At 52.4% G+C, this 25,994-nt stretch overlaps 1 protein-coding gene across 1 annotated transcript; it reads left to right on the top strand.

Annotated features, from left to right (window-relative positions):
• The first annotated feature begins 1,958 nt into the window (after positions 1-1,958).
• Positions 1,959-17,682, top strand: BPIFB3 (BPI fold containing family B member 3). The gene is made up of 15 exons (XM_004370442.2): positions 1,959-2,076; positions 3,048-3,204; positions 4,020-4,124; positions 4,573-4,713; positions 6,133-6,196; positions 8,125-8,185; positions 8,960-9,051; positions 9,189-9,368; positions 11,009-11,062; positions 12,934-13,104; positions 14,017-14,084; positions 15,345-15,387; positions 16,165-16,228; positions 16,760-16,836; positions 17,630-17,682. Exons 1-15 carry the CDS (start codon positions 1,962-1,964, stop codon positions 17,657-17,659), a joined length of 1,422 nt encoding a protein of 473 aa, XP_004370499.1. The 5' UTR covers positions 1,959-1,961; the 3' UTR covers positions 17,660-17,682.
• Positions 17,683-25,994: the final 8,312 nt, after the last annotated feature.

Genomic DNA, 25,994 nt, shown 5'->3' with positions numbered 1-25,994 from the left:
AGCCGACAGGAGGTTGGGAGCCCCCACCCACCCCTCGAGGAGCTGCAGGAGCGGGTAAGTCAGCCTGAAGCTGCCCAGCCTTGTCCCTCTTCCCAGCTTTTGACCCTGTGACCTTCCTGCTGCCCCCACCTGATTAATGGGCATGGAAAGAATTCATCCCTAGGAGGAAACTGGGTGACAGGAGGGGGAAAAACCCATTTTACAGATGGAAAAACTGAGGTCCAGAGAGAGGCAAAAGCTCTTGTACAAGGTCATGGCAGGACTGGATGGGCTGGGTACAGAATCTATGACAGGGCTCAGGGAGTGCCATTTCTCTCTCAGTCATGGGAGCCAACTGGTCTCCCATTGTGAGTACATTTCCTTCTATGAGACCTGAAGGCTACAGGAGCCACTTTGGGATCAGTCCAGTGGAAACAAAACAGACACGGCCAAGGTTGTTGCTCGCTCATACGACCCTCATAGGGCACCTTTGTGCTAATAAGGAAAAGATGCCCTCTCTGGGCAGACAGCTTGAGCCAGGGCAAACGGCTAGAGAGTGAAGTGCGGCTGGATTCCATCCTCGCTCGCCTTCTTGGAGGATCTCTGGCTGGCACAAAGGGTTAAGCACTCGACTACTAGCCGAAAGGTTGGCAGTTTGAATCCATTCAGAGAGCCTTGGGAGATAAGCCTGGTGATGTGCTTCCAAAAGATCACAGCCTTGAAGACTCTATGGAGCAGTTCTACTCTGCACACATGAGGGAGCCATGAATTGGAACCGACTCAACGGCAACTATCAACAACAATGCCTCCCTGGCAGGCGCCCCCTGCAGCACACAGAATGTACAACCATGCAGGAGGCCCTGGACACAGCTCCTGCCCTCGGGGAGCTTACAGAGATGATACACCAGAACACAAAAAAACGAAGTATAATTGCAAACTGTGTTAAGTGCCTTAGTAGAAATACTCTGGGAGATGTTTAGCGACAGACAGGCTTCTTTAGACAAGGTGAAACAGGGAGTCCTCTCCAAGGAGGTGACCTATTCTTTGGAACCTGAAGGATAAGGAGTCGGTCTTGCAAAGAACCAGAAGAGCCTTCCTAACAGAAGGAACAGTACGTGCAAAGTCCTGAGGTGGGAAAGGGCTTTGCATGTTTAAGGAAAACTAAGGAGGTCAAAGAGGCAGGCAGGGGCCTTGTGCATAATGGCAAGGAGCCTGGTTTTATCCCAAGAGCAGTGGGGAGCCATTGAAGGGCTTAAGCAGGGAGACTTGAGGGGTTACATGGATATGTGATTGGGTGGGCAGATATGGATTCCATAAATAAAAATTCCACTCTATGAAACTGGTAAGTTAGCTGTGCATTTTGGCTTAACAAATCTCTTGCCTCCCATCCCATTCCTTTCTCTAGCAATGTTGGAGTTGGAGTGGAGGAGGACGAAAGAGAGACCAGGGCATGTTAAGTCTAAGTGTTTGGTGTTCCCAATCAGCCACACCTTTTGAAATGGTCTTGCAAGCCAACAGGAAGCAGGTCCAAGAACTAAAGCTCTTGGCGTTCTGTCCTGGAAGGGATGGCCCCTCTGTAGCTGTCCCTCCAGAGAGCAGCCCAGGCTCATGGGGCCCCAGAGGACGAAGACTCTGGAAGTCAGATGGACACGGGCTGGAATTCTCACCCTGTCACTGATTAGCTCTGTGACCTTGGTCAAGTCCTCATCCCTCTCTCTGCCTAGTTTTCCTATTTGTAAAATGGGATGCAATGAGGGAGAGGCTTGGAAAGTGCCTTGTAGACCTCAGAGCGCTCTGGAAGTGTACTGTGCTGCATGTATGTTAGCGTGGCTTGCATTTGGATGGAGAGGGATTTCCTGGGAGTGAAGCCAGACTTGGGCTGTGCCAGGTGGGGTGGAGGGCCCGAGGTTGGTGATGAGAAGGAACAGGGGAAAAGCTTGGGTACAGGAGCTCCTTCTTCTGCCTCCTTATAGGTGTGGCTGATGATGTTGGGCTTGTGGTCTCTGCTTCTTCTCTGGGGTCTAGCAACTCCGTGCCAGGGGCTGCTCGAGACAGTGGGCACGCTCGCTCGGATCGACAAGGATGAGCTCGGCAAAGGTGAGCCTGAGGTGGGCAGTTTGTTGAATAGACATACTTAAGGATCTACTTAGAATGGATGAGAACAAGTTGAGATTCTCAACTGCTTGGGGAGCATATTTTCCTGGGACACTGGAAGTGGCTGAGTTTCTTCAGACGGTTATAAGTTTGCTTTGCAGATTGGAATGGGTGATTAATTCACTTTCTTCTGAGCTGTGAACTGGGTGGATATGGGCTGTGGCTACATGGGGGCTGCGTTTGGCTCTGGGATGGGCATGGAGGAGGGTTGAGGAGGTGAAGGGGAAGGGCCTGGCCACGTCAGTGCCTCTGCCCCACATTTCTGGGGTAGGGGAACTCTACTCTCTACTCGGCATTTGGTACTTCAAGGCCCAACAGCTCAGGGTGACAGTCTTGGGGAGGAGTAGGGCAGTCATGATCAGGAAATGCTTTAGGGAGGCCAGCTTGGCCTTCCCCATACCCCACCTCCACGGAGAGGTCCCTTGTGTTCTGCCTTTCTCATAAGCCTCACAGAGCCAGGTCTGGGGTGCCCCTGGGGGAGCAAGGATCACCTCCTCCATCTTAATCACGTCCCTGGTGGCTGCTGTGCTTCCTCTCCTTTGGTTCTGCCCTTCCTTGCAGTGTTGCAGGGCAGCTGGGGTCAGGAGTCCTAGTCATACTCGATTTGTTGTGTGACTTTGGGCAAGTGTCTGCCTCTCTCTGGGCTTCAGTTTCCCCATCTGTAACATGAAGGGATTGTCATGCAACTCATTCATTCATTCAAACACTTCCTGAGCACCTTGCATGTGTCATGCAGTGTGAGTGGCCGCCCACCCTGCAGTGCAGGCTTAGTGGTTTCTACTATTTGAATGTAACCTCTGGGTCAGTTCCATTAGAAAATGGGGTCTGACTGATGCTCAGAATAGGGCGGCTGCCGTGGTCCTGGGGGTGGCCTAGGAATTTCCAGCTCTTTCCTATCCCCATCCTCTCTGCAGCCATCCAGAATTCGCTGGTCGGGGGGCCCGTTCTGCAGAATGTGCTGGGGACGGTCACATCAGTGAATCAGGGCCTCCTGGGCTCAGGAGGGCTGCTTGGAGGAGGCGGCCTGCTGAGCTCTGGAGGGGTTTTTGGCGTCGTTGAGGAGCTCTCTGGGTGAGTACCCACAGTGGGGCCTCTTGGCTGCCCATTTAATACATGCCCTAGAGGAGGGTTGGTCTGGTCTTTGCTTCAGGGAGTAGAGAAGGGATTGACTATTTCTAATTTGTTAGCAGGCAGTGGAGGGTATCAGGGTGTCAGGGGGCATTGGGTAGGGAGTCCTAGGATCTGAAAATAGCAAGTCTATTGTGTGTCAGGCAGAACAGGAACAGGGCCGTGCCACTGTGGTTGTGGGTTTCAACTCTGGGGTCAATTCCAGTTATTCACTGTGTGACCAGGGGCAAGTTGCTTAGTCTCTCTGGGCTAAACTAGGTATCTGCCTGTCTTCATCCCTCACCTCCTTCAGGTCTCTGCTCAAGAGCCCTGCCCTGACCAGTGTCTCCTTATCCCCTTCCCTGCCTTCAAGTTGTGTATGGTTTGCTCTGTGTGAGCCTAGATGGGGGTGGAAAGAAATGATCAAGGCTAGAGGTTGTACCGGGATTGAGCCTCCAATGATGAAGATGATGCTGTGACTTTTATTGAGCTCCTGCTGCACCAGCTTCTGCACCTGCATCATCTTGCGTTGTCTTTGCAACACCCCTATGAGATGGGTACTAGCATCAGCCCACTTCATAGGTGAGGAAACTGAGACCCAGAGAGGCGAAGTAACAGGCCCAAGGGCCCACACTTGGTTCTATGGGTTAGGGGTGGTAAGGTGGACACAGCCAAGACAGGCTCTGGGCCCTGCCTAGTCTGGGATGGTCCAGGCACTACTGGACTGGTGGCTCTGGAGTGTCTGGGAATGAAGGCTCTTTCCTTGCCGTCCACTCCAGGCTGAAGATTGAGGAGCTCAGGCTGCCCCAGGTGTCTCTGAAACTGCTGCCAGGGTTCGGGGTGCAGCTGAGCCTGCACACCAAGGTGGGCCTGCATGGCTCTGGGTGAGTTGCCCTGGAGACCTTACTTTATGGCTCCCCACACACTCCAGTGTCCCATGGGGGGCCACTATGCTATTGTCCCCCTCACCCCCACCCTACTGTCCTCCCACGCCTGCTCTATTTCCTTCTCAAGAGACTCCCCACCCCACTACTCCCCCAGGACTCCATCCCACTACCGCCCCCTCAGGGACCTCCACCCATTGCCCCCAAGGGACTTCTATCCTGCAGTCCCCCAGATCTCTACCCTTGTGCCTGGGGATCGCCAGAGGGGATGGAGGAGGCGCTGGGACTTGCAGAATGGGGCTGTGAGGCAAAAGGTGGAGGGAGTCGACTAGGGCTCACGCAGACGCGGCTGGGAGGGCAAGGGGCAGCCCCGGGTGGGTGCCGCTGGGGCAAGTCCTGGCAGGTGGGGCCCGCAGCCTGGCCACGTCCTCAGCATCGGCTCTTGCAGCCCCCTGGGGGGCCTTCTGCAGCTGGCGGCCGAGGTGAACGTGTCGTCGCGGGTGGCGCTGGGCATGAGTGCGCGAGGCACGCCCATCCTCATCCTCAAGCGCTGCAGCACGCTCCTGGGCCACATCAGCGTGCTGTCGGGGTGAGTCGCAGGCTCAAGCCCGCTGCCCCGCTCCCCTGACTCGCTCGGTTCACTTGGCGCGCGTACCTGGGGTGTCTCCTCGGTTCCTCGCTAGCAACTGGCTGGGCGGGGCCTGAAAGGACTCCCCCACCCCGCCGGCCCCGCCAGATTCCACCCTATGCGCGGACCGACAGACTGAGGTCCCTAAACACTAGGTCTCTCTGACCAGCGTGCAACCTGCGCCGCCCATCCTAAGGCCGGCCCCCCCACCCCTTTTCCAGCCTCCGGGTTCGATGCCCCTTCTTCCAGGTAGAGCAGGTCCGGGGCCATCTGGGATCTATCCGCAGGGATTCCAATCCCTGCTCCCGGCACATCAGAACAGCCAGCTCTGCCCCTGACTTGCTCTGTGACAACAGGGGAGCCCGGTCCCCTGTGTGGGTCTCAGTGTCCCCATGTGCAACCCAGTTCCTTCACTACACTTCGGTTGAACCTTGGCCCAGAGAGAGAAAAGGACTTGCCCAAGGTCACATACACAGAGTTTGAGTCAGAGATGGAGATGAGGCTGGTCTGGGAACTCAGGACCAAGGCTTTTCCCCCAGCATTCTGTACCCACCTCCAGCCACACCTGCCCCTCCCCTGCCTTACACCTTGTATCTCCCCATTAGCTTCTACACTCCAGACTGAATCCTACACCCCCAATCACCCTCAATCTTTGCTGGGTGGCCCTGGACAGCGAAGGGTAACCAGATGGTTCCGTGTTAGCTCCTAGGAATGGGGTTAGCCAGATTAAATGGCCCTGTTGCTCCTGCCTCCAGAAGCACCTTAGTAAGGGGATGTCAGGCCAGGTCTTTGGGCTCCTTAAATTCCAGCAGCTCCACCCTACTCCTCTGGGCTGGCAGGAGCAGAGCCCAGGATGGTGCTGGCATCCTGTGTTTATGATCCTGAGGGTGCCACCCCAGGCCTGCACCTCATAGTCTCCAAACAGACCTGAGTCCGTCTACATGTACTTCCCATCCTCAGGCCATTCCCTCATTCATTCATTCATTCATTCATTCCTTCAGCAAATATTTATTGAGCCCCTATTCTGAGCCAGGTGCTGTTCTAGGCCCGTATGTCACTTATTTATAAATGTTGGGGGACACAAAGAGAACAGACACTTACTGAGCACTAACTGTATACCAGACACAACTGTGCTCCAACTTAATCTTGGCAGCAACAACTCCATGAGGTGGGCATTGTGCAGATGGGGAAACGGAAGCCAATTGGGGAAGGAATGCCCCAGGGTCCATGGCTGGGTTTAAATCCAAAGACCCAGCCAATCGCACCAAGAGAGGAGATGGGAGAAATGCAGAGCCCCCAGTGCCCACCCTTCCCATCTGTCATCCAGGCTGGTGCTCCCCCATGCAGTGGTCATGCCCTCACACATCTTGCTCTGTCTAGGCTGCTGCCGGCACCGCTTTTTGGGGTCGTGGAACAGACACTCTCCAAGGTGCTGCCGGGATTGGTAAGTGTGGGGGCTGCAGTGGGCATGCTCCTCCCCCTGGGCTGTGCCCCCCCACTCCCCCCCACTCCCCCCTCCCCAAACTCAGCTTTATGTAAGGCCTGGCGCCAGCCGGATTAGGCTGTACTTCCCTTCCACACCCCTGGGTAATCCCATCCTGGCCTGCCCCTCGGCTTCCCCGGCTCACACCTTTGTGTCTGTGGGTGGATCTGGCCCCTAGACATCAGAGCCTTGAGTTTACAACACCAGATGGCCTGAGTCTCTGCTCCCAAATTCAAGTTATTTTCTTACTACCTGTTCTATTTTTGCTACTTGTATTATTATTGACTTGATTTTTTTCTGTAAATTAGCTTTAAATTAATTCCCCTTAAAGTGATTCACTTAATGATTTTAAACTGAGCCCTGTGCTTAGCAATCACATCCAGAAAATCATATATGTGTGTATTAAAGTATCAGAAATTAGACACATTATGATTAAACTGACCAAGGATGCTTGTCCATGGCCTTCCCGGCTTCCACTGGGGCAAACAAACCACACTTGAGGAAAGCTGGTCTGGCCCAACACTGACTTGGCTGACGCTGGAGAGGTCAGGGACTTGCCGGGGCCACACAGCCAGCAGGGGTGTCAAAGCCTCTTGGCTCCCAGGCCTGCCTGTATCTTCCTTGTAAGTCCTTGGGAAGAATGTCTGCAATGGGGCTGGCAGGGATGGGCAGAAGGTTGGCAGACCTGTCCAGGGCTTAAAGAAGCTCAGCAGGAGAAGTGAGACACTCTCATGGGGCGGGGGGGTGGGGTGGGGGGGCTTCTCCCCAGGCACTCTCAGGTGGATTTCAATACAGGGGTGCGGGTGCATTTACACACAGCCCTTAAATTGGGTCCCTGGGAAAATGGGCTAGAAGACGGGTTTTGTGTGGCTCGAAAGAGGTTTTTAAATAAGAGTTCATTGCCAACATTTAGAAATTGGAGATTTCTCTTAACAATCTGGATTTCCTTCTGGCTTCTCTCGTGCAATTAGCTAACCCAACCACCCTGGAGCCTCCTTCTTGCAGGTCATACATGGCTGGCGCCAAGGGGACTGCTTCCCTGCCCAGCACAGCCCCTTCTGGCCTCCTGCTCTGGATTCTGTGACGCGCCTGACCTCAGAGGCCCCGGGGTTTGGGGCCCTAAGTTTAAGCGCCGCAGCCCTCTTGTCTCTCTGTGAGAGGCCTTGGGTCTTGTGTGGCCTCGGGCAAGTTGCCCATCTTCTCTGGGCCTGGCTCTCCCCAGCTGTAGAATGAAGGGGCTGGACTCCGGTGGACTGTGGACCTCCCACTCTGCGATTCCTACCCTCAGGGCTCTGGAAGTTGACCACGCCCCCCCGGTTCTCATGGCGCAGGGGTTTTCAAGAAACACACAGTGACATGGGTGGTGGACACCCTGGAGTCAGGCCTGTCTCTCTGGTGGAGGGGAGGAGGCTCCCCTCTGGGGGCCATAATTCTAGGAGTCCCAGGGAACCCCAGGGCTCTGGCCTCCCCGTGCCCACCTGGGGATGGCAGGAGGGGCCTGAGACCTCAAAGGGAACCACAGCCATCTTTGATTTATCAAAGGAAGACCTTGTCCCCACACCCTAACCAGCCTCTGAAATGTGTCACCCCCTTCCCCCCACCAAGCATCTTTTGGGGTTTACTGATGGGACCTGTATAACAAAGGGAAGCAGGGCTTGGGGGCCCCAGCCCTCTGCTCTCCTCACTCTGTCTTCTGAGACTTCAAGCCAAAGCCCAGGCTCCAGCCCCTCCTCTGCCTCACACCTTGTGTCCCCTGCTAGTGTCCACATTCCACCTGGCCTTGGTCCCTGGGACCACATAGCAAATCACTGAAAGGAAATGCTGCTGCCCCTGTGCCAAGCTGGTGTTCACTTTTGTTTTTCCTGCGATGTCTGTCTCTCCCGACGTAGCTTTGCCCCATGGTGGACAGTGTGCTGGGTGTGATGAATGAGCTCCTGGGCTCTGTGCTGAGTAAGTTGGGGCCCAACCCCCTCCTCTGTGCCCCATTCCCCCTCCCTCCCACTGCCAAGGGTGTGGGGGTACTAAGGGAAGTGGGAAGAATTCTGCAATCTTTCACTTCCTCCTCACACTGACAAGGCAGCCATTTTGAGAAGGCCTAGTGGTGGAGCCCTGAGCTGAGGCCGGTTCAGCAGGGCACAGGGACTCGGAGCCTTGCAGTTCTCCGTCTAGTGGGAGGCTTCAGGCCAGCATTTACTGAGCACCTGCAGTATATCTAGCACTGTCAGAAACATGAGGCAGATATTATCACTAATGTCATCACTGGACAGACAAGATGACAGAGGCCTAGAGGGCTTAAAGCCTCAGCAGACTCCAGTCTCCTTGAGCCCTGTGGAGACACAGATGTGTTCACAAAAGGGCTTTGAAAAGTTTAAGAAGGCATAACCAGGATAAGGATAGAAAACTTGGTGCAGATATGTCTCTATCTGTGGTGTTACATGAGAGAGGCCAGGCAGCAACATGGTTAATGGCACCAGCTCTGAAGGACCCGCAAGCCTGGGTTTGAATCCTGGCTTTGTCACTCCGTGGCTTGGATGGCCTTGGCTGTTGAATTTCTTTGCCTGAGCCTCAGTTTCTATCTGTAAAATGAGATGACAGTAGCACTCAAGTGAATACATAGTACAGTGCTGGACATTTAGTAGGAACTCAATAGAAGGAGATAGAGGCTGTTATTATTGGAGCCTGGGCTCATGGAGTCTTTCTCTTGGCTCCCCCAACCCCATGCAGGCCTGGTACCCCTTGGGGCTCTTGGGTCAGTGGAATTTTCTCTGGCTACGCTGCCTCTCATCTCCAACCAGTACATAGAGCTGGACTTCAACGTGAGTGCCTGCGGAAGCCTGCCTGAAGCTGGGGGTGGGGTGGGGTTCTGGTGGGGGCCGTGTAGGGGATGCTGGGTCAAGGCTGGGTGGGTGAGCAGCCCCGAGACCTTCCCATATCCTATCTCCTGCACCTGCAGCCCATCGTGAAGAGCATAGCTGGTGACATCATCGACTTTCCCAAGCCCCCTAAGCCCATCAAGATCCCCCCGAAGGAGGACCACACATCCCAAGTGACAGTGCCACTGTACCTCTTCAACACCATGTTTGGACTCCTGCAGACCAACGGTGCTCTTGACATGGACATCACCCCTGAGCTGGTGAGTGTGGCAGCAGGGGACCCTGGGATGGGGGCTCCCTGCCTTGTCGTGTCTTGGCAATGCAACACTGACCTAGTCACATCATTCCTGCGCAGTCTTGCCGAGCCCCTTTCTCTGTCCTAGGAGTTGGACAAGTTTATAGCATACACACGGCTGCTGCCCACTCCTGTACTTGTGGCACACATTGCTAATTGATCATGGCCCTCGATTTGGCTAAACCTGAACGAGACCTCTGAATCCTTCTCAATACATCACTCTGGGATGCCACTTTCAATTGGTTAGAACTAGCATATGAAATGAAGCCGGTTCTCTATCCCTGCACCAGATGAGCCCTTCCAGAGTTGAAGCCACAATTTATACTAAAGTGTCAATGGTTAACATCCCTACTGCAAATTTGAGTTGGAGAGAAGAAAACTAGGGTTGGACTGAGCCAAAGGTCACTTGGACATTTGTTCTGAAGCTTCTGAGACCTCCCTGCTTCAATTCTGGCCCCTTTGACATCCTCACAGATGTCTGGAAGGCCCAGTCCCCAGAAGCCCCACCCAGAGGCATTCTCTTGGTCTCAGCCCTCTCCAGAGGCAGTGAATTCTGACACTCTGGGCTCCCTACCCGAAGTTCAAACCCAGTGGAGCAGGGCTTGGTGTCTCCCTGGAGGTGGGGTCCAGAGAGTACTTGGAAGGCCTCTGGGAAGGCCTCTTGGAAGGCCCTGAGTGGAGGCGGGCGTCTTCTTGCTACAGGAGTCATAGTCAGATGAAGGCTCCATGTGAGAGACGGTGTGTGTGTGAGCAGCCTGTGGGCGTGAGTGTGTGCATGTGAGTGTTGTAATGAGAGAGTGGGATCTCAGAGGCCCCATCCTGGGTGCTGTCCACCCCCAAAGGGGGATAGCTGAGCGTTGGGTGAGTGTCTGGGAGTCCTTCTGACCAGGAGAGAGTGTGTCTGTGTGTTTATTCTGTGAGAACTGTCTGTTCTGAGAAGCTGATGTGCAGTTCAGGTGTCTCAAACCCCAGGGCTATGGGGGCTGGCCAGGTGGCAGGACAAGGGAAACAGTTCCAGTGAGACTGCGGTGAATTGGGGGACCTGGGCCCCATCTCTTGTGTGGCTGCCACTCAGCTGCCTCTAGGGGAGGGGATACAGGGCCAGTGTGACCAGATTTTCCACTTTTTAGCCAGAAGCTGGCAAGTTTGTATGCAACTTCCAGATACATAAATACTGCAAGCAAATCTGTAGTTTTTGAAAATACTGTCTGGGTAAAAAGCAAAAATGTCTGGGATCAGATCTGATCCCTGGACCTTCAGGTTTGGAGCTCTGGCAGAGTAGTTAAAAAGTTCTGGTTAAAAGTTACCTGCTGTAGGGCCCTGGGCGGAAGCCTCAGTTTCCTCACCTGTAAAAGGGGGGTAATCATAGCATCCACCTCTTTGAGCTGTTGTAAAGGTGAAGTGAGCAGAAGCATGAGAAGCCCTTGACATGTGCCTGGCGTGTAGTAAGCACTCAGTGATCGAAGGCTGATAGAACAAGCATGGGTGTTTGTAGGGATGTGTGTATAATTAGTATTGTGTGTGGACAGAACTACGCTGTGCGTGCTGAGAGATTCCCGTCCTGTTGCTGTGTTCATACCTCCTCCCATTTGGTCTTGGGTCCAGGTTCCTAGCAACGTCCCACTGACAACCACGGACCTGGTGGCTCTGGTCCCTGAGGTGAGTGACCCTCTCCTATTTGGGAGGTATGGGCTTTGATCATTGCAGATCTGATGAGTGAGTGAGACTCTAAAATCGTTCTTAATATAGCACTCTGGGCAGCTTGTATTTGAATATCGAGTCCAAATTCACCCTAAAGTGTGAATGACCAATATCTTATTGTTTCCTGGCAGCAGATTTTCCTTGGAGAGGAAAGGCCAGGGTTTGGCTGTGCCAGAAGTCAACTGGGCATTCACCCTGTGGCTGTTCCTTCTTTGTCAGGCAGAGGACAGGATGGGGGGATTCTTTGCTGGTTACGGAGCCCTCTCCCTCAACTGCCTTACTTGGTCCTGATCTCTGTCCCCAGAGAGAAGACTCAGCGTACTGGCCTTAGGGAGGGAAGAGAAGGGAGAAGAGTCAGGGAGATTTGGCTGGTGGGCATCAGTATGTGACAGGAGGGCCCGGCCTCAGCTTTCCTATCTGTTCAACTGGGACTGGACTAGCTACTTTCCAGCTGTGAGACTCTGAATTCATACTGACGAAATGACCACTACAAGGTCGTTACGAAATAGCAGATTCTAATAAAGGTTGGAAAGGGGCCCAGAGGGCCTGGCTTTCCACTGGAGGGGGTGGAAGGGGCAGCTGAGTTTAGGGAGGCAGAAGACAAGCTCTGTGAGTCCTTGCAGGTGGTGACGCAAAGCCCTCTTGGTGCGTGTGGTTGGAGTTCCTTGGCTAAATGGCAGTGGGGTCGTAGGCAAGGACCGATTGAGGTTAGACACTGAGAAGAACCTTCTGAGGGCAGGGGCTGTAAGATAGCTGAGAGACTTGGGGGAAGTAGGGGCAGCAGGCAGGGACATGTGGATGCGGGAAGTGTCCCTCCAGCTCGGGGAGGCTGGACTTGCCACTGGAGGCTGAAGCCTTTGTTCTCCACTCGCTGGCCTCCGAGCATCAGAACCGCACAGCACCCGCTCTGCGTCTGCTTCTATGGCTCCAGATCCTGTAGACACATGGCGGTGGAATCTGGTGATTCTCTGTCTCTTTATGACCCTGCAACTCTGGGAGCCTGGGCTTGAGGAATTGGTCCCCAAATTCCACCATTCAAGTGTCCTGAGGGCGGCGATTCTATGTCTCAGAATTTCCTAGTCGTATCATTTATTCTGTCAATCAACTAATATTTATTGAGCACATACTATGTACCAAGACCTGTGCTAGGTGCTGAGGATGCAGAAGGGGCAGAAGGCGAAAAATAGACAAAAGCCCCTGTGCCTGAGAAGCTGCCATTCTAGTGGGGGAGGGGGACGAGCAGGTGACAGGCACCGAACTAGTAAATAGATTATAAACACTGACAGAACGTGGAGGAGAATGGAGTGGTGAAGGTGGATTAGGAGTGGGGGAGGGGGTGTGAAGGCCTCACTGAGGAGGAGACATTTGAGCAGAGGCCTGAAAGAGGCAAGAGAGGCAACCATGCCATATCTGGGGAAGACCATTCCAAGCAGCAGGAATAGCAAGTGCAAAGGCCCTGAGGTGACAGCTGCCAGGCAGGTTGGAGGAACAGTGAGCGAGGTGGCCAGTGAGTCCAGAGAGGAGAGAATGCGGGGGACAGTGGAAGGAGGTGAGGTCGAGAGGAGGGCAGGGGACAGATCACCTAGGACCTTGAGAGCCTGGGTGAGGACTTTGACCCTGAGTGAAATGGAGAGTCTAAGATACGGTGTTCCATGGGTTGGTGTCTCCCCACCAGAATGTCAGACCTCTCAGGTTCAGATTGTCAAGTCAGTACTCAGCACGGTGCCTGGCGCACAGTAGGTGCTCAGGAGTGTTGACTGCCTGATCGATTCTATTACCGGGGCGTCTAAGTTGCCCCCATACCCCTGCTCTGCCCTGCCTCTCTCCAGGCGCTCGGGAAGTTGCCCCCAGGCCAGCACCTCCTACTCTCACTGCGGGTGAAGGAAGCTCCCACCTTCACACTCCAGAACAAGAAGGCCACGGTTTCCATACCGGCTGTCATCTGCGTGCTGTCCAATGTCACTAAAAAGACTCCTGAAGAGCTCTTTGAGTTGAACGGGGTGAGTGACTGAGGGCCGGGGGACTCTGAGAGGAGCTAGCTGGCCCACCCAGGCTGCTGGAGGATTCCTTCTGACTTCAAGGGAGGGAGACTGCATGAAGCACAGCACAGGAAGGCCCCTTCTTCCCATTGTCTCAGCTGGGCTGAGACCCAAGTGCCTGCCTAGACTCCTACCTGCTCCCTCATCACACATCTGATGGACCTGAGGCCTGTTCACTCTTCCTTGGACTCTCGGGCATTACTCCTGTCTCCCCAGCCTTCTGTGCTCAGCTATCTCCTGGACAACCCTCCAGCTCCCTCCAGCCCACCCTCCACTAGTTTTCCCAGACATACATCTGGGCAGAGGCAGGTCCCTCTCCTGCTCTCCTTCTGCCCTGGTTCCCCATTGCCGAGCTCCTGATCCTGACATTCAGTGCCCTCCTGCCTCATCCTCAGCCTTTCCCACTCTGTACCCTAAGCCTCAGCTGCTTGAGGTAGCCCAGGTCTCACCTCCCTGCCTTTGTCTGTTCAGGGTCCACCTCCTGGAATGCCATTTCTCCCCTTCCATGGCTAACTCCACATCTTTCAGGAATCAGCTCAGATGTCGCCTCCTCGGGAAAGCTTTCCCTACCCCCTTGGACCCCTGCTGCAAGCTGGGTCCAGCGTTTCCTCTGAGCTCCGCAGCCCCAAGGCTTCCTCTCGTACCACACCGATCACCCTCACTTTTCATGCTCTGGTTCTTCAACACCAGAACCTTTAAGTTACCTCCCCAGTGCCCAGCACAAAACTTAACACACACTAGGACCTCAGAAAGGGTGAGGGAGGCAGTGGATGATGGACATTCACTGTTGGCCACCTCTCGTCAAGGCAGACCTGTCCTTCCGGCTCATTCTCCTGAATTTGAGGATAACCTCCGACCGTTTTTCCCCTGCAGGTTATGACTCTAAATGCCCAGCTGTCTCCCTCAGCTACCAAGCTGCACCTCTCCCTGTCCCTGGAATGGTAACGTCAGGGCCTGGGCCTTGTCTTTAGGAACAAGAATTAGGGACCAGCAGGACCCATCTCCCATTTATTGGGCATCAGTTAGATTCCAGGTGTTCTACCAGCTTCATCCTTGCCCTCAGGACCTGCCTGGGGGAACACCATTTTACAGATGAAGAATCTGGAGCTCAGAGAGAGAGATTCCAGAGCTGGGATTCTTCCACTGTACCCCATTGCTGCTCAAAACCTGGACCTGGGAGATAAATCAGGCAGGAAATGGAGCCCAAACTCCTGAATTATCAGCTCTAGACATAACCACCGAGCAAACTGGTCTGCAATATTGTAAAATGCTTTGTTAGTCTTGTGACTTATTATTTCTCTGATCTCTCTTCTCATCACTATGGTAATTAGGCATCATGTCAATAATAATAACGGAGGTGATGAGGTCAATAGCAATCCTTCATTCCACGCACATGGCGCTTTACAGTTTGTAGAGCACACTGCAGGCCCAGGCTCACGAACTGGGTTGTCTGTGGGACCATGTCTACAGTCTGGGCCTCCATACTCCAGGTCCAGTGCTCCCACCATGGCCTGGAGCCTGGGGCTGTCTGTCCCTGCCTGGATGCAAGCGCTTTCCAAGGGGTCTCTGGGATCTGCCTGTCCTGAGCCATTGGCACCCAGTGCTCACCTGGCCCTATCTCAGTGCCCCCTCAGGCCCGTCAGGCTCCTATTGCCCCCCACTGCTGCCCGGTCTCTACCCGGGACAGAAGGCCTTGCCCACCACCTGGGGTAATCTCCCTCTTCCAGGGGAAATTTTGTGCCTCAGCCATTCAGGAGGTAGAGGCCTGTATCCAGCTCTTGTCCACCTCTGGACCTGCACTTAGGCCAGCTGTGGTCCATCAGTGGGTTGCTGCCTTTAGTGAGTGCAAGCTGTATGCAGGGTGCCCGGTGTCCATTGCTCAGACTCTGAGGGTGACTCCTCAGAGAGGTTCAGCCACTCGCCTAGGGTCAAACAGCTGGGAGTCAGACCATGGAATCACAGGTAGTGGCCATGATGTGTCAGAAGGGAGGGTAGATCCCTCCAGATCCATTTTACAGGCAGGAAAATCGAGTCTCCGAATTGAGGCTGGATAGAGGCAGAGTTGGGCCTGTAACCCTGTTTCCTGATCCCTGTTAGCTGCAGTTGGGGCAGGTTGGGGGTGGAGCTGGTGGGGGAGCAGGGTGGCTCTAAACAGGTGGTAGTGGGAACCAGGCCCCTCACATCTCTCTCCTCTTCATCAGGCTCCATGTCAAGCTGGCCTCCGCCTTTGCTCAGCCCTTTGATGTAAGTTCCTGGGAGGGTGAGCAGCTTGGTGGTGATGAGGGTCTTCAGGTGGGGATTGTAAGGGGGTAGGGATGAATTATGGTCCATATGGTTGAGTTGGCCTCAGTTTGGGCTCTGCTCGAACAAGCTAGATTGGGCAAATATCAGGGCGGGTATGTGTGTGTGTGTGTGTGTGTGTGTGTGTGTGTGTGTGTGTGTGTGTGTGTGTCAGTGATCATTGAGGAAAGTGAATCTCATGATCTTCCAAGGTCTTGGAACCTCACAGAATTGTAAACATCTAGAACCTCACAAGGATCCAAAATTTGAAACTTTACACAAGTAATACATTTCCTAAATTCAGAAAGTTGTAAAATTTCAGAGCCCCACAGAGCCCTAAGTTTCCTGCTTCTCTAAGAGTTCTAAGGTTCCAGAATCTCATGATGGCTTCAGGTTCTAGAACATTAAACTGACAGCGTTCTGAAGTCAGGCCTCACAGAGTTCTACTAGAGCTGGGCAAGTCTCCCTCCCTCTTCCTCAGGCACCACCCCCTCCAGGCTCTGGAGACCCTTCCTCTAGGAAGGTGCCTCTTCCAAGCTCGTGTGGCTGAGGCTGATGCTGGCCTAAATCAAAGAGTCATCTTTGGGGTGATGGGTAGACAGCCCACCCGAATAAGCCCTACTGCCACCAGGAGCCATGTCTCCAGGCTTGGGAGAATCTGGGGCAGCTAGACCGCTGGATTTCCCTCCCTCGGAAGGGGTGAGCTGCTCCCTGTGAAGCCCTCCGTGTGCTCTGTTGCAGGCATCCCGTTTAGAAGAATGGCTCAGAGATGTGATCCGGGCAGCATATGTGCCGAAGCTCAACGGTATGGGTGGCCTTCACTGTCTTCTTGGACATATGGAGTATCTGAACGTAGGATTGCCTGATTTATTCCCCTGTTGATTGTTCTGATGGGGACACTGAGGTCCCCCCATTGCTAAGATGCTTAAACTGAGGCACCAATGTTTTCATTCAAACAACATTGATTAGTACCTACATCATGCTGGGCTCTGGGTCTTGAGATGGGTCGAGATGGGTCTAATCTGGGTCCTGTCCTCAAGCTCGTAATCAAGTGGGAAATAATTATATAAACAAATGATTAGACTATAGATGACCCAGGATGTACAAGGGGCTGAGGAGGCCTCAAGGAGGCTTTTCTGAGGGGAGCCAGTGATGACAATACAGAAAAGGGACGTTTTTGTTTGGGTTTAGAGGTATGAATAGGAGTTTTCCAGTTGGAAAACTGAGTCCACAAGAAGAGAAATGGCTGGCTTAAGGAAAGTGGTAGTAATAGATCACCATGTACCACCCTTAGCCCCTCCACTTAACTTTGCTTTCAACCATTCCCTCTTCACAGCGGATGTGGATGTTGGAATCCCCCTGCCTAAGGTTCTCAATGTCAGTTTTGCCAATGCGGCCCTGAAGATCATAGAGGTGAGTTTCTCATGCAGATGTGGCCCAAATGGGCCTTTAGCTTGTCTATAGCGGGCCCTGCTTGAAATCCTTAAGGGGAATTCTACGCCTCATCCTCTGGCCTGTACCATTTTCTAAATTGCTCAGAGAATTAAAAGTACTTAATTCAGGGATGGCAAATACATGATATGCGTGCTCTTATGCTTTCCTTGCCCAAGGCAGACATTGCCAATCAATCACAGAGTTCTTTCCTGTTGAATTCTGGTCTACAAGGACGGAACTTCAGATTCTCAAAGAATCACAGTTACCTTGGTCCAGAGGTGGCAACTCCATGGGCTGTCTCTCCTTTATCCTGTGGCTGTGGCAGACATGGCTAATCTATCATGATACTTTTTCTGCTCAGTATAAACATGACCTCACAATCTTTCTCAACCCAGCACAGCTTTGAGCCTTGGAATGACCCTGGGAGGTAGGCAGACTAGGAGTTCTGTACCCATTTTTCAGAAGAAGACTAAGTCTGAGGGAAGTCAAATTTCTGGCCTAAGATCACACAGTAAATTAGCAGCAGAAATAGAACTTGAATTTGGGTCTCCTTAAGTCTTAAAGTCAGCAACTTGTCCTACACCAGTCATTTATTCATTCGTTCAGTCATCCATTCCCTAAACATTTAATGAATGCCTACTGGGTTCCAGGTACAGTGCTAACCCCAGGGATGGGGGAGAAGAGGACAGAGATGGCTGCAGGGATGGGGTGTGGCAGTGGTGTTAGGTACAAGGATTCAGAGGGTCTAACAGAGAACTCTCGTTCCTTGCAGAATGCTGTTGTGCTGACCGTGGCATCCTGAGGCAGAGAGGTGGCCACCATCCTTCCCTGTTGACTTCCAGAGTCCTGTCCACTGCCCACTCTGCCTCAATTTCCCTCCCAGTCTCTAGTCTGTGTTGGTGACAGCATCAGTGTCCCCTCTCCACAAGACCCACCTAGGCACTCTGGCCCTGCAACTCTGCCCCATGCTGGGTGGGGACTGCAAGGCTAGCCATAGGACTCTGCCTTCGAAAAGGCTCTGGGGCCTCAGTAGCAAGTCTTGAGCTTTCAATAAACTACCTGCCTATCTCAGTACCTCTTGGCTGGTTTCTCCTCCAGTCATACAGGGCCTGCCTGGGCCTCTGCCTTCAATGCCTTCCCCAGCCTCAGGCAGGAGCACCTGGGAGTGAGGGGACTTGGGCCTAATCTCTGCAGCTTTGAGCCCCAAACTTATCTGGTTGGCCTGGGCAGCCTGTATCCTGTCCTGCCTTCAACCCCTTCCCTGCCTTGATCTCTCTCTCTCTTTCTCTGTTTCTCTAAATCTATCTTTTTCTCCATCCCTTTGTCTCTCTGAGCCTGTCTGAGGCTGTGTCTCTCTGTCTTTGTGTCATTGGGATGCTTCTCAGAAGTGGCATCTGAGCTGAATTTTGAAGGGTGAATAGGTGCTTACCAGAGACAAAAGGAACCGGCATTCCAGATTCCTTCATGTTTGGTAAAGTAGAGGGTCAGCAAAAAAAAAAGAGGAAGACCCTCAATGAGACGGATTGACCCAGTAGCTACAACAATGGGCTCAAGCATAACGATTGTGAGGATGGTGCAGGACTGGGCAGTGTTTCCTTCTGTTGTGCATAGGGTCGCTATGAGTCGGAACGAACTCGACGGCACCTAACAACGACATTCCAGGATGCAAGGATGAATGAGACTGGTCCTACCCTGGAAGGATCCCCACTGGCTGTACATCAGATGTGGACACACCTCAAGACAGACCTCGGAGCAAAGCTGCACCAAATGCTCTTAGTGCAGATGGGGGAACCGAAGTCAGGGAGGGGACCTGACTGGCCCAAGGCCACACAGCAGCAGAATTGGGATGGGAATCTGGGGATCCTGCCTTCTGGCACTGGGCTCCTCCCTGCTTCTCAGAATGGGCCTCCTTGGTTCTGGGGAATGGCTCCAAGTTGGCGCTTAAGGGTGGACCTGAGTTGAAGAGGTACCAGTGAGGTTTTGGTAATTGGATCAGAGGATTTGGAGCTGAGGGACATGCAGAGAAGAGTTGGAGCCCGTCTGGAGGTTTATCTACCATTAGGGATGGCCCTGAGACTATCCTTCCATCCACCCATCCATCATCATCCATCCACCCATCTATCTAGTCACCCATCTATCCTCCCACCCATTCACTCATCCATTTGCTTCATCCATCCATTGTCCCATCTATTCACTGTCTATCTGCCCTCTTCTTTTCTCCCTCCAACCCTCCCATCCATCTACCCTACATTGATTGGTACTTACTACATGCCAGGCCCAGTGCTATGCCACGCTGGGGTTTAATTAAACTCCTTCCTCACTTCCAGGTGTCTACTGACTCCCATCAGGGATAGCACAGTGGTTAAATAAGTGGCTCAAGGGTTAGCTGCCTGTGTTAAAATCCCATCCAGGCTGCTGACTAGCCATATGGCCTCGGCCAAGTAAGTCATTTCATCTCTCTGAGCCTCAGTTTTTTCAGTAACACAGGGATGATAAACCAAAAAAAAAAAAAAACCATACCCACTACTGTCAAGTTGATTCCGACTCATAGCGACCCTATAGGACAGGGTAGAACTGCTCATGCGGTTTCCAAGGCTATAATCTTTATGGAAGCAGACTGTCACAACTTTTTCCTGAGCAGTGGCTGGGTGGATTTGAACTGCTGAAATAGTTAGCAGCCACTGTGCCACGAAGGCTCCTTATGGAGATGACAGTAAGATAGTAATGGTGCTTTCAGGGCTAAATTGGCCCTCAGGATGATGACTTGCCCATAAGCACTCAATTACTGTTGTTGCTGTCGCGTTCCGTGGAGTTGATTTCAACTCATAGGAACCCATATGACAGAGTAGAACTGCCCCATAGGATTTTCTAGGCCGTAATCTTTACAGGAGCAAATCACCAGGTCTTTCTCTGTGGAGTCACTGGGTGGTTCGAATCATCAACCTTTCGGTTAGCAGCTGAGCAATTAACTGTCGCGCCACCAGGGCTCCACTCAGTTACTGTTAGCTCCTGTTATTGCTGCACTATTCTACCTCCTGACCATGCCTTGTTCCCTCCTCTTCACTCCACATCCCTGCCCCAGCACCCACACATCGTCTCTCTCACAAAGACCACGCCTGCCCCTCCCTGGCCTCCCACTCGCCTCTCTTCCACCCCACCCTCCTCCAGCCCATTCTTAACCTCATCTGACCATCTCACACTGCCCCCAACAGCCCCTCAAGGCTGGATTCTCATTGCCAACAAGAAATCACCCACACTTCCAGGTTGGGTGTTCAAGGCTGCCTATGACCTGGCCTTGGCCGGTTCCTCCTGGAGTGTGGAAAGGGGGTAGAACTGTCTGTGGCCTCAGGCTCCTCATTTGTGAAATGGGGATAATGTAGCACTCACTCATAAGTTGTTTGAGAATTAGATGAGACTATCCTTGCAAAGTACCGAGAAGAGGGCCTGGCGCGTGATCAGTGTGTTATCGTGTGTGCCCAAGCTCCCTCTTCCTGGAGCATCCTCCTCCCCTAATGTGCCTGGCAACGCCCACCATCGTCAGTGCGCAGGGTGCATGCAGCTTCCGGCCAGGGAGCCTCTCACTCCCTCTCTTACACTCAACACGCTGGATTGTCAGCACCTCTGGCTCACTCTTCCACTCGACCAAGAGTTCCCCAAGGTGGGGTCGGCATCTGCTTCATCATGCTGAGAACTGTGGCTGCACAAAGTAGGGATGAGAGAAAAAACCGAAACAAACCAGTTGCTGTGAAGTTGATTCCAACTCATGGCGACCCCATGTGTGTAGAGAAGAACTGCTCCATAGGGTTTTCAAGGCCGTGACCCTTTGGAAGCAGGTTGCCAGCCCTTTCTTCTGAGGCACCTCTGAGTGGACTAGAATTTCCAACCTTTCGAATAATAGTCGGTCACTTAACTGCACCACCCAGGGACTCCATCTTCATTATACAGTTGAGAAATTGTTAAGTGACTTGCCCAAGGCCACACACCTAGGGAGTCTGCATTTGAACCCAGGCCCATCTGACTCCACAACCTAGGCTTTGAACCTGCACACATAGGATGGGAGTGGGGGTGGATAAAAGAAGATGTGAAGGGAGCCCCTTCTCTGGTAGCCCCCCTGTGGCTTTGGTGGGTTGACAGTCCAGGAGGGAGACAGTGCTGAGTGGAGGGGGGGGGTGGTAGGGCTGGGGCTGTTTCCTGATGTCTGCAGTCCCCTGTGTGGCCCCCTGCATGGGTGACTCACCTTTGGGCTCCTCTGAGGGAATCGGATGTCCCTCCCCCCATCCCTGGCCAACTCCAGACAAAAGTGCCTTTTGGACACTAAGCCCAGGTGATCTCCCTGGCGCCAGGGCTACATTAATCCTCTCGGGGAGGCCAGGGGGCCACTGAGGGCAGGCGGTATCATGGCCACCAGTGCCTGGCTGGCTCAGGACTGAGGACCAGGATTGAGCTTTGGCTCACTGACAATAACCACCCTGCGTGTACACCGCCCTCTACAGCTTACAGTGTGCAGTGGTTCCCGCTGGCGAGGGGAGTGGGGAGGGAAAGGCACGATTGCCTTCTTCACATTTTCTTTCAATAGTAATATATTTGTTTAATAAGCATTTATCTCACTTACTGGAAACCCCTGTGGCGCAGTGGTTAAGAGCTACGGCTGCTAACCAAAAGTTCAGCCATTCGAATCCACCAGGCGCTCCTTGGAAACTCTATGGGGCAGTTCTACTCTGTCCTATAGGGTTGCTATGAGTCGGAATCGATTCTATGGCAGCGGGTTTGTTTTTTTTTTTGGTTTTATTTCACTTACTAAATGCCAGGCTATGGGGAGCACACAAGTGTTAACCAAAGGAAGACCAGGAGCCGATTTAACCCAGATAATTATCATCATTTTGAGATGTCATTTCTAGTCTCCCAAGAGGGGGCACTTGAGGCACAAGAAGGAAACCCATTGACACAAATCCACACTTATATCAGGTCGGCAGAATTTACTCCTACACAGAGGCGGCCTTCATCAGGGGAGCAAACAGGGGGCTGGTGTTTACTGAGCCCCCAAGTCCCCAGGCACATTCTAGATATTTCTCGCGTAATCCTTACAACTCTGCTGGAAAGCATGATTATGTCCATTTTGCAGTTAGTCAGACTGAGGCCCAGGGAGGAGAAGTAATTGTTCACGGCTGATAGATCAGATGAGGTGTAGGAACTCAAGTGTGTGCAACTCTTGGGGCCCCACCCTGGAGCCCTTCTAGCCCCCCCAGGAGATGGATAAGAAGCCCAGGGCTGGGACTGAAGCTGTTTCCTCATGCCCCTCACTGCCTTTGCCAACTCACAGTCATGTGGAGCTGGCAGGGAGCTGGATGTGGAGGATAAAAATACCACCTACTGAGCACCTACTGTGTGCCAAGCCCTGTTCTCAGTGCTCTGTATGATTAAGTCACTTGAGCCTTACAACATCCTTTTGAGGTTGAGATAGTTCCAATCACCATCTTACAGCCAAGGAAACGGAGGATCAGAGAGAGCTGGCAGCAGAACTCAAGCCCAGCAACCAGCTCCAGAGCCTGCACTCTTAACTGTTGCATTGATGCCCCCATTACACATGGGGAAATTGAGTTCCAGAGAGGGCCTGGCCTGGGGGCACATAAACAGAAGCCAACGGTGACATTGGCTGAGCTTGGCAGGACTTGAGGTCAGCCATGCTGCTTTCAGAGCCCCAGGGAGGGAAGAAGAAGCAACTCCTCCTTGTGGGGTTCAGGGCAACACATCCATCCTGTCCTTGACAAGGAGTGAGAAATGTCCCCACCTCATAGGAATTCACAGGTAGGTAAGGTGGAATTGTGGAGGAGGTGGCACCAATTAAACATGGAGAGAGGACCTGGGTTGGAGCTGGAGAAGGGGTGAGAAAGGAGGCCTCAGAAACCTCCCAGCCCAGTAAAAGAGTTCATTTATTCATTCACTACACAGGCATATGTGCCTATGCTGGGCTAGGAGTTGGGTACGTGCCTGTTTGACCTGGTTTGCCTGGAGAAAGGGCACCTCATTCTGGGGTCCAGAGGAAGGGTAGTGGCTTTGAATTATCAAGGAAAACTTTCTGGGGGAGCTGACATTTCTGGACAATATTGATAAATGGAGTTGGGAGAACATTCTAGATAGTAGGGACTACATGTGTAAAGGCCTGGAGGCAAGGAGGCCAGGGGTGGTGGGAAGGGAATGGAAAGAATAAGCACTGGCTGAGTGTGGAAGGCAGATCGTCTTGAATGCCAAAGGAAGAGGTCTAGGGTGTACCTGGGGACAAAGCCAGCCACAGCAGGTCTTGGAGGGGGCAGTGACTCTAGGGGTAGGAGAGAGATTGACTGGGAAGAGGCAGGAGGGAACTTTCTGGAGTGATGGAAATGCCCTATATTGTGATAGGGGTGTGGCTTACATGGTTGTACAGAATTGTCAAAATTCAGTGAATGAATACTTGAAATTTGTGCACTGCACTGTATGTAAATTTTACAGCTGAAGAAAAGAATCATAAACAAATCTTGAACTCTAGGTAATGGTGCGCATGTTGAAGTGTTTAGGGACAAGTGTATTGTTGTCTGCAACTTACTCTGAAATGCATCAAAAAGTAAAAGGCGGGTTAATGGATGGACAGGTAGATATATGTGATAAAGCAAGTATCACGAAATAATGGTAGATGTAGCCGGTGGGTATAAGGTGACAGGTATATGGGTGTTCACTGTTCAAATCTTTCAACTTTACCCTATGTGTGAAAATGTTACAATGAAATTTTGTTGGGGGGGCAGTGGGGGGAGACCTTCTGTAGGTCAAAAATGCCCATCTGCATGTTTTCTATGCACAGGGCCTAAATTTGAGGAGTCGAATCCACATCCATCTCCCTTAATCCTCCAATCACACCTGTGAGGCCGATATTATACCCATTTTATAGACAGAAATCATATGAGGCTCAGAGAGGGGAAGTGGCTGCCCCAAGGTGATACAGTGAGTTAGGGGTTGGACGGGGTTTGAACCTGGATCAACCTGGTCCTGAGTCCGGTTCTGGGCACATCCCGTCTGCCCAGGCCATGTGGAATGGGCATTGCCTGTCCTAGAGCTGGAAACCTGATGCATTTGGAGCTGCTTCTGGGTCCCCAATCTGAGGGCCTAGCTGGGGTCTCCAGGAATGTGCCCAGACCAGGAACTGATAAACCCCAGCTCATGTGACACCATCTGGAACTGAGCAGCCTTCAGAATTAGCCACAAACCGCAAACCCTTGTGGTTTTGAGGCTCAATGCCTGATTCTCATAGCAAATCTGAATTCCGGTCTCTCGTACTTACACGATATTTCCCTCTCTGGGTCCAGGCTGAGACTCCAGCTGCTATATAAGGCCGACCTGTTACCAGACTCAGCCAAATGCAGAGGACCCGGTGAAGGGGACCTCTCTGGACTGAGCTGAGGGGACCTCCTAGGGGTAAGGAGGAGGCCCTTTCTTATTCAGCATCTGGGCTGGCAGGGGAAGGCTGAGGCCTGGGGAGGTGTCAATGTCTAAGGCAAGGAAGGGAGGGTCCCAGACCGGAAACCTGACCCCTCTCTGAGCCTCGGTTATCTTGCCTATAACATGGGCATAGTCACAAGACCCTCTCAGGGGTTGATCAAAAGGGCCCGAATCACGCTGATTACATGCCTGGGCAGAGGCGCACCCATTTTTCCCAGGAGTGTTGGGTACCTAGGACCTTTACTACCTGCCTGAGACTCCTCAGCTGCTTGCTGATACGAGAAATCCCTCCACTGGTGTCCATCTTCGTAACTGAAGGTGGTGATCTCTGTTTGAACACAGAGTTCTCAGGTGAAGAAGCCGTATTAAAAAAAAAGACAAACCTCGCACGTATCAATCCTTTATATTCTAGTATAAATGTGTGGCTCCAGTCTTTTCCTGGGAACAGATGGAGGTGGGGAAAGAACTTGCGGGCTTTGTGAACTTCCAGAGAACTGGGAGCAGGGAAAACAGAATAGGATGCGTAAGTGGAGGAGGCTGAAGCCAAGAATTTCACAGTTTAACCCTGATGAGAGGCCATGTCCTGCGTTGATTATCTGAAGCTGGTGAATGGGTAGACCACGCTGATGGAGTGAGAGAAATGGGCAAGAGCATGGAGGCAACATAGTGGAGTTTCCTGGAGGCTGACCAGCTTGTCCCAAAATACTGCTTCACCCACTCCTTCAATCTCCTAACATTCCCCACCCACTTCTTGGGGACTGAAATAATAGTCAAAAAACAATACCAATAGCTGCTGTTTATTGAGTGTCTTCTAGGTACTAGAGGAGGATTGGTGGTACAGTGGTTAAGTGCTTGGCTGCTAATTGAAAGTTTGGCAGTTCAAACCCACCAACCACTCTGTGGAAGAAAGATGTGGCAGTCTGCTTCCGTAAACATTTACAGTCTTAGATACCCTATGGGGCAGTTCTACTCTGTCTTATAGGATTGCTATGAGTTGGAATTGACTTGATGGCAATGGGTTTTTTGGTACTAGGTACCAGACATGATGTGTTAGTGATTCAGAAGCAGGAGTTCAAAAAAGGTAAGGTCTCTTGCCTAAGGATTAGAATTCAGAGTCCTTAATCACATGGTGTAGAACCATATCCTCCAAAGAGGTGGAAAATGGTATTTGTTTATTGGCTGGATGTATGGGAGGGTGGCTAGATGGATGTGTGGATGGACTGATAAAAGGATGAATGGATGGATGGATGGATGGATGGATGGACTTCAGACCAGCCTGCTGGCTGGTTGGATGATGGATGGATGATGGAGAGATAGGAAGATGGATAGATGAATGGATAGATGGCTAGATGGGTGCATAGATGACTAGGAAGGGCAGAATGGATGGTTGGATGAGTAGATGGGGTGAATGGATGGGTAGATGCTAGAGAGTGTCCCCCAGAGCCTACCTGTGATCGGTTTGCTATTTCACATGGAAATCTCCATTACTCCTCCCCCTGGAGGCTCCTTTTGGAAATCCCAGCTTGGGAGATAATCAGACATCCCTGCTCTGGGACAGTTTGGTTATTGATGTCTGCTTTGTGTCCCCAGATTCATTTCAGTTTGAAAAACGCAGGAGGTTTCTGGAATTCTTGGCCCTACCCCACTGTGTGACATGGGGTCAGTTTCCT

Source organism: Trichechus manatus, unplaced genomic scaffold, assembly GCF_000243295.1.
Source record: "Trichechus manatus latirostris isolate Lorelei unplaced genomic scaffold, TriManLat1.0 scaffold00008, whole genome shotgun sequence".
NCBI classification, from domain to species: domain Eukaryota; kingdom Metazoa; phylum Chordata; class Mammalia; order Sirenia; family Trichechidae; genus Trichechus; species Trichechus manatus.
The sequence above is the reverse complement of the archived record's forward strand: the minus strand, read 5'-3'. Positions and strand labels throughout refer to the sequence as shown.